The following is an 8,945-nucleotide window of genomic DNA, read 5'->3' on the forward strand; positions in this document are numbered from 1 at the left end:
TACATATGTTACCTAAATATTTAATACTATTATGAGATTATCACTTGATAATGGTCTGCTCTTACATAAGTCTTGTTTTTACCGCGATAAAAACTTTGACTGATTTTAATGAGATAAATATGAAGCACATCCAAGGTGCAATATTTTCCCAATTACGGAGTGGCAAAGTCAAAACATGGCATTTCCAGCGGGGCAAGTGGTGGCAATGGGGAAAGACTTATTGAACTATCTTCATTGTTTGAGTTGTCGGACTCCTTGTCAGGGGCTGTCGCTGCTCTCAATTGTTCAGTGAGTACTTTAATCTGTTGTTGACTAGAATCGAGCTGGTTCAATAGCGTTCCAATTAATAACCGCAACTGGCCGTTAACTGTTCGGAGTTCTTCCAGCACAACAGCTGGATCTTTCGGACGTTTTACTGGTATGGTGTCATTCTGCGGTGTCAATATTAGATCTATCAAACTGTCTTGTTCATCCATTGCTCTATCGATAGCTTGATGAAGAAACTTCTCATCTTTGTCGACAGTGACAAAGTTCTTGGTACTCGGTTTTGCGGATTGCTTCACAATCTGCTTAGAAAGCATCTCTTTTTCGTGCGTTTCCAATGCTGATTTGTACTCTTCGTATTGAACCTGCTTCATTCTGTAAAAGTAATCAAAGTGTTCAGATACATCGTATCACTGTCAAAATCAAAACTAGAAGCTTCTGAAAGTTGTAACAGTTGAATGAGACAAATTTGCAAAAAATGTCTATTTACGGTGAGATGAGGAAACAATAATCCTTCTAACAATGCTAGAACCGTTGCTATACTAAACTTTAATGCAGTGAAATTCCAATGTTTGTAAAAATAATATTAGGATGTATAGAAATTGTGGAGTTTAATGACAAATCTATATGTATGTATATGGCACGTGTGAATTAGATTACCTAACAAATGCTGCCTGTTTGCGATGGTAATCTCGTTGCAGCTGGATGGATTCGACAGCAGTGTGTAATTGAGATGACCTTGTCAAGTGGTCCGAATTTCGGGTAGATTCCTCAACGTCGAAACTCCGTACGTTGTCAAGGTTAGGCATTTGTATCTTTATATGGATTTCAGAAAATAGCTGGGCAGCTTGTTCGTGACACCTCGCGGCCTCCTCAAACCTCCTCTCGTGGACTAACGCCTCGGCCCTTCGTTCCGCGGCATGGGCCTTCATCAGATCCCCCCCCCCCGTCATCGACCCACACCGTGATAAAGTGACATAAATAATTCGTTGTTATTATTATTCCTTGCACCATTGTTATTATTATTCAAAAATACGTAATAATGTTTGTTTAGACGGGATTAAACAACATTTTTACTAGCGTGACTACTCACCGCGTTCAAGGTACATCCTTCCATTATCACAATTAATTATGGCTCAGTGGATGTTTCACTGTTCGAAGAAAACATAGCATGCGTAAATAGAGTTGCCAATCACTATGTATGTACGTAAATCGGTAGGCCCAGAAAATGCTTTTTCACATCACAACCGAGTCAAGTTCGTGAGACATTCTCTACTTTGGATATACACATACATTGCATGTACAAACACAAGCATACATACATCACATATACCCTACTCGTGTGTGATTGAAGCGCCACGCTCGTAGCTGCCATCAGCTGCCACAGTGTAAGGAGTTAGGAACGTGAGCTTGTTATTCTCTTCATAGCTTGCTATATGCTCTATGGTCTATGGCTCAGTCGCAGATTTTCGAACGAACCAATAGAAAAGTTACGCCAGTTGACGTCACAATAGGCGGTTGATTCAAAACTGTTAGAGATTCAAAGGTAGATTAGAATGTTATACAGATGAAGAGTTGACTGAATTCTTGAGTCCACGCCTAGTGGAAATGTGAATACTTTTACGTCTGCAGGTCCCACCACGATTCTTACGGATCTTATAGTTGAAGATCCGTGTAGCCTACCAAACGCAACGCTCAGTAACTGCGAGCCAATCACTAACGAGTTTCTGTTGTATCCGCTAGAAGCTCCGATAGAAAATAACGAATGACAAGTTGCGGACATCGACGTTAGGGCATCGTGCTTTGACCATAGAGATATCTATGGCTTTGACTGCAGCCCATATACTGCTTGTGATACACCCACTAAAAGAGACAGGACGCACGTTCGGCCCTTAGAGCACATACAGTATATGCTCTAAGGTTCGGCCAATCTCCATTTTTCGCAATGTGCTACGTTGCCGCAGATAAGAAAGATATAGATATTGGCCGCACTTGCGTTCTGTCTTTTTTTTGGCGCGGGACACATTTTTCTCCAAATGAGCGCTGTGATGATGGCTGCCAATATTCCAGGCCACTCAACGCCTGGCAGGATGGCACAGCATGTGCACAGCAGGGAAGGAAGAGGCTCCCGTGCGTGTGCAATACATTGAATTACTCGTGAATCGATACTGTACCGATAGATGAAAACTTAGTCGGATACAGCGTTGCAATGAAGCTTCGCGACCGTCGGTAAATATTCTGTACCTACTGGTAGATACGCAACCAACAACCTCAGCTATGTTTCAACTCACAAATAGCTGACAGTATTGTCAATAAGATTATGATTTTTGGGTTGGCCAGGAAACAATTAACAGAAAATTGTCATCGCATACATAACGACTACTATTGAGATTGTTAAAAAGTTTGCTAAAGAGCACTCTAACACTATTGAGAGATTGCGAAAAAGTTATAATGAAATGGTATGTAGCTGTTACAAAAAGATTTTTCGTTTCAGCTCCATCTGATCAATTGCTGAGACAATAGCTACCTTGCTTGAGTATATTATTACATTGTTTCTATGTTGATCCCTTTGGCCGAGAGAAAAGCATGAGACGAGTCAGAGTTTACCTGACTAAGGTTTTGCAACGCACTGAAGAATGTGATGCATCGGAGTTATGTGATTTTCGAAAGTGTCTATTAGTTTCGCCTTCAAATGCCCGCGTCAAAAGCCCGCAATCGTCGACGTCGTCGAACTGATCATTCAGAATTTTTTAAATAGGTTTCAATCAATATTTGTGGAACTTGACTCGTTCACACGAAGAGATACCTATATTTGATCTGGTCAATCAATGATTTCAACAAACCGTTGCGATCCACTACACATATTTGACAAATAATGAGGACGAACAATATACATACCTGTGCGCGTATGTAAGTCGTATTTCATCACGATCGAACGGAGCTGCATACCTGTACGAACATTTTAATTTTGAATAAATAAATATCACAGTAATGACCGCAATCGCGATCTCGAAGATACGTATACATATATATGTATTAACATATCATGTATATGATGCGGATGGTTGCCCTCGGTAGTGCGTCTCCGAGTCCTCGGGCAGTCTGCCGCGTTTTCCTTATACCTCTACTTTTTGGCGCTATCTGCGTTGGTAGCGCAAACACTGAAACCGAGAGGTCAAACACTGCGGTGTATGTGCAGACGAGTATACACCGTACGCAGGTAGTCATCGGTGACGCTAGGCTATCGTTGTGTTTGCCACTGTCTTTACCACGTGGGTTCATTGTATATTTGAAGAATCACCTGCAAAAAACTGAACACGCATCTGTGAGCTTGAAACCGTAAAAAAATTAAATTAAGTGAGATTGAAATTTTTTAAGAATTTCCCCGGGTTTGATATGTCTACCTGCACGCATTATCACACGTGTTAGTTATTCCCACCCTTTAAGCTAGACGATTCTCAAACAAGTCCAGAAAATCTTCAATGTTTTTACGAAGCTCATTCAGAAGTTGCGAAACTCAAAGGGCACGATAGTAAAGGACAGTTAATTAAAATGAGTTCAATATTTTCGAAATGAGCTCTCTGCTCAGGTTTTTACAGCAGTTATGTCTACTCTACGAATCTTATTGAACAGTGTCCAATTCCAAGTGTTTAAATTCGAACATGCTCGTGGCGTACATCATCGACGCAAGAAATCCCCTCGCACAAACGTTGCGACACCCACTAACTGTTTCACTCCTCTGCGCCTATATGATCTACGAAGCCTCTTATGTAATTTCGCCCGTGAGTAGATGCTGCCACGTCCTAGCAGAGAGGAAAGGACCAGAAAATTTGTCTTGCGTGGGCGACCGGAAACGATGGCCCCTGCCACCTCCTTCCCGCCCGTGCCGCCACGTCCCTGATCCTTCCTTTCGATCATACAGTAACTTCTGGCCTTGAGGAGAGATGCAGCGGGCAGCGCGAGCTTGTTTTAGTCAAATAGACTGGAAGGGCGAAAGCCATTCGGATGTAGAAAGGTGATGACCTCGATCCTACGGGAGGACTAGAGAAGAGGTACGTCTGAGAGTTGCGGAGAGACGCGGAGAGACGCGTGCCACACTCATCTACCCACGCGAGTTATACATGTGCATACATGTGTACCTATTATAAATGGCAGTGTATATGTATTATAAATTATAATGCATGTATATGTATACCTACACGTATATAGACGTGTATGTCTATCTGTCTCTTATCTGCACGTATATCTATATTTACTATGAATGAATTTCATTCATGATTGGTCCACCGTGAGTCAAGCGAGCCAAGGTGTGAGAGGCAACGCAGAACGAACGCGTACCCATACCTGATCAATTAATCCAATCGAATGTAAATTTCGATTGTGCACAGTACGAAGCAAATGGGTGTTTCGTTTTGGAAATGCAAAGAAGAGTGACAAGTATATTACACATACCCTGGTATTGCTTTATTCGAAAATATTCTTAATATCATAAAGTAGGTTTGATAATACCTCGGGACAGGATGACAAAGTCGACGCAGTTACTCCGCTGCCCGATGAGGGTGAAACATGGTCGACGACGGCAGGACTGCAAAATTTAGTTCCATATTTTATACACAAACGCCAAAAGCATCTTGATCCCACATTAGGTTTTGCCATATGGTTGTGGTGTGTACAGTGATTCCCAAGTACGACAACAAATAAAGCCCGAATTATTCATCCCTCGGCGGTGAAAACGTACAAGCACAGTTTTCTCACACATTTATAAAAATCCGAATGAACCACAACTACCATATGAATGTGAAATTTCCTCGCATAAATAAAAATGAAAAGACTGCATCACCACTGTTTTCAAATATGTTTCCATCGGATGGAACTGGTTCATATAGAGTACCAAATTGTTCGCAAATAGTTATAGATCAGGCTAAAAACGTATCACAACTCGTGTTATCTTCATTGATATCATTGATATTTTTTCATTGGCTCTGAAACATGAAAAGCATAATTACTGCAAGCATGAAATGACGACTTGTGCCTCGAAAATTGTCAGCACCATTCTGACGAGATTATGTGATTATGAATTATGCATTTGAACTTTTCCCCAATGTATCGTTTGTACCTACGGCTACTTCATATTGATTCTATAGAGTCAGGTGATACGACGGTTATAATTTCCCAAGCGCGCATTGCCGGATTTTACGACTGTTCATTATTTTCTTTACCGCGTCTTCAAGCAAGTGATGAGTGAAATCATTTTAAAAAATTCTCACGATCACACCCAAGTTCTCGGGAGGATGCAGCCGAGAGGTATCTAAGAAGAAGCTTTATAGCTTCCATTTTCGTTATCTTGACAACATTATAGCGCGAACTGGACCAATCATCAGCTCAGCAGCTTGAGACCGGTAATTCTGAAAATACTTATATAGTTATAGAACTAACTCAGCGCTCTGTCTTTCCTCACGGCAAGAGCCGACAGTCGTAGTTTCGTTATCAATGATCCGACATTACTACCAACGACGCAAAGCCAGGTAAACTACGATTAATGAAATCATCATAAACATTGATCTATAGACACGAGAATTTTACGAAGTGTTCATAAGAATCGTGTTTACTTCCTCAAGTCACATTTTGTAAATTATGCTAATTGTGAACGCAAGATCGTTTCAATCGTTGAAGTAAAGATTATTGGAAAATCTAGATTTGATTTGACCCTGGTATCAATAACAACACTCCCCGCACACGTATTCGGATCTCATTTTTTTAGAATACCCGCATATCGTAAGGAGATTGCGACACGGAGTCTGCTATGTGTTGCACAAGACTTTCACCGTACAGCAGCCGTTCATTCATAAATTTTTTATTGGTCTCTCGCAAGCCTTTCTCGCTGTGAAAATTAAACTGCGATTCCGCCCCGAGCGTAATCCTATTGAGATAACGAACACGTACAGGTAGCAGCCCCGAAACATCCTTCCTCATTTGCCTTAGTGTAAAATAAAAAATTACATTTATGGCAATATACATGATATTCAATTCAGTTCGATATTCATTCTAGAAAGCTGCACCTAACGGTTGTAATAAGTTCAAGTAGAGTTGTACGAAACAATACGTATAGAACGAAAAGATTTTCAGAAAAATTTTTAGTGAGCCGTTAACACAATTTGTGCACAAGACGGGTATATATGCATAGATTTAAATGTATCATATAACATCATAGACGCACAGGTAGGCATATTATAGGTGCAGGGGACGCGCGTGGCACACACGTGCCCTGGATAATTTGCCATGATACTCCGGTTGCCTGGTGCTTGGGCCTGCTCGTTCGTACCTAGCCGGCAGTAATACGGGTAGGTAACTTAACTGAGGTGGGTAGGGCCGCACCCTGTTCCTCAAACATCCACTACATACGGAGAGACGGAGAATCAGTGGAGAGTGAGAGAGAGAGAGAGAGACAGTAACGAAGATACGGTTGCAGCGCGGGTGCGAGGGAGAGAGACGAAGCGAAAGAAAGCGAGAAAGAGACCCGGGCTCTGATGCAGACATGCACACATGCACACATGCACGCGAGAGAGCCCGAGCGCATGGAAACGCCAAGGTATACGGGCATCTCGTTGCATCGGTTACGTGTGAGGCGCATACGTAGGTATATACACGGCACACGCACACCTCTATCCGCGGTACAGCCAGCGAGGTGAACGCCCCTCACATATCTTAAATCCATGCAGGTATATAATATACCTGCGTTTCACGTATGATTGTGTATGCACTCGCCGCCCCACTCGTACAGCTAGATCGCAGGCAGGTACGGGTTTGGGTTCGGGTTCAGTTCGGGTTTGTCCAGTTTTCCCATGGGATATAGGTACGCATATATGCATACGTCTGTCAACCTAGGTATGTGTGCACGTATTATGCGCGCTACTGTTATACCTACGCATACGCTGTATCACCGTTATTATTTTTCATATTTACGAATATTTTCTTAAACTTTTTCATCAACAATCGCAAACACGGCGTGAAGAGGTTGGTTCGTAAATTGCGAAACAGAATCGTGTAAAATTGTATATCGCAGTTATTTATACCTATAATGAGAACGACGATCACGATTGTTCACAACAATAATAACAATACTAATGATACGGACGTGAAAACGATGATAACTATTAGCGGCTGGTACGTGGGAGTCAATCGAATCTTTAGCTTGAACCACAGCACCGTGTTATTTTGCTGCTGTTGAACGTTTATCGAATTACACACTGGGAACATTTGACGAAAGAGTCCACCAACACCAAGGAGAGGATCATCCTGCCGCTGTATTGCAGGACAGAACGGTCACCTCGACTGAGCTTCAGTAGCTATTTTCATGAAATATTCCCTCTATCTATACTCCAGTTTACACAACCACCTACTTGCAGAGGCGCGCATTCGCTGCTTCTCTCTTGTTGTCTAATGCACACGAAATATTCAGGGACCATTTATCGCAGGTAACAAGTTTCCGCTGCGTTGATCTGTGTTCAAAAAATCGTAGAGCGCCGAGATGTAAAAGGTATATTCGCAACACTCGCAAGATCTCATTACATAATTTGTTGTCTTTGTATGATTGCTCAATTTCGATTTTCCGAAGCGCGCCACGTATTCGTGGATAGAACAGGTCCATTCATCATATTCCGTATATTTGTGTGTGACGTAGTATAAGAAAGTATTCAGTCGCCAGAGTTCGACGAGGTATTATCGAGTGCACGTGCCATTGTTTACAAGTTGTTAATTCTAACATATATATACAATGTGATGCTGTTATAAGGCAGCTAGGAGCGTGAAATTTGGTTGATTGCGAGTCCCCGCCACCCTCGCGATTCTTTGCTGCAGAAGATCAGGGTCTTGGGTGACGCGGACGGGCGCGGGAGGTGATTTAAACCGATCGTGAATCGGCGGCGTCACACATACGGTTACCGCGTCGACTCCGCATCTCCGTGGGCCGGGAGATTCGAATTCCAATTGGGTGCGACGACACCGCTGCATATATGCTGTCGAGGAGTGACGAAGGCACTGTCAAGTGACGATTACGACTATGCCACAGTGACGCGGCACGCGCCTGATGTGTACCGCGGTGCAACGAGATGTATTTACGTTTCATTATGAATTTTGCTATCCGATTTGCGTGACGCCGGTGCACGGTATAATAAAATAACATTTAGGTATAAGGTAGGAGTATGCTACTTTCAATCAAGCAGTCCGCGCAGGATTTTTGTAACCATAGTATTGAGTACGTGTTCACGGAAAAAGATCGCTTACACGTATCGCTGATGACGATAACTACATTGGTTGTCGTTTATCCTGACTTATAATCAGTATATAGTTTAAGTTTCGTTCATCGGAGGTTATACTTAAACGCAACAGTCTGCCATGTCTGCTGATAAAAAAATCAGGGAGAATTTTGAAACAAAGTACGTCTTCTTAATCAGTACATGTCAAGAAATGTTATACGAGTGGTAAAGAGGACTTTTCGTACGAAAAAATAGAACATAATAAAAAAAACATATACATGTTATTCTTCTTTTCTACCCCAAACCGGTGAATTCCTGACTCATGGACATATGTAAGATCGGTAAATTATTGGGATTGTTATTATTTGATTACCCCGGGAACCAGAGAGATTCTTTGGTTCCCTGAGCATTTAAACTCTGTGTCTT

The 8,945-nt window shown here is 42.1% G+C and overlaps 1 protein-coding gene across 1 annotated transcript; it reads right to left on the reverse strand.

Annotated features, from left to right (window-relative positions):
• LOC124413275 lies at positions 1 to 1,511 on the reverse strand. The gene is made up of 3 exons (XM_046893763.1): positions 1,358 to 1,511; positions 925 to 1,190; positions 1 to 639 (listed from the first exon to the last, which is right to left on the reverse strand). Exons 1-3 carry the CDS (start codon positions 1,379 to 1,381, stop codon positions 153 to 155), a joined length of 777 nt encoding a protein of 258 aa, XP_046749719.1. The 5' UTR covers positions 1,382 to 1,511; the 3' UTR covers positions 1 to 152.
• Between the last annotated feature and the right edge of the window lie 7,434 nt (positions 1,512 to 8,945).

Source organism: Diprion similis, chromosome 12, assembly GCF_021155765.1.
Source record: "Diprion similis isolate iyDipSimi1 chromosome 12, iyDipSimi1.1, whole genome shotgun sequence".
Classification (NCBI taxonomy): domain Eukaryota; kingdom Metazoa; phylum Arthropoda; class Insecta; order Hymenoptera; family Diprionidae; genus Diprion; species Diprion similis.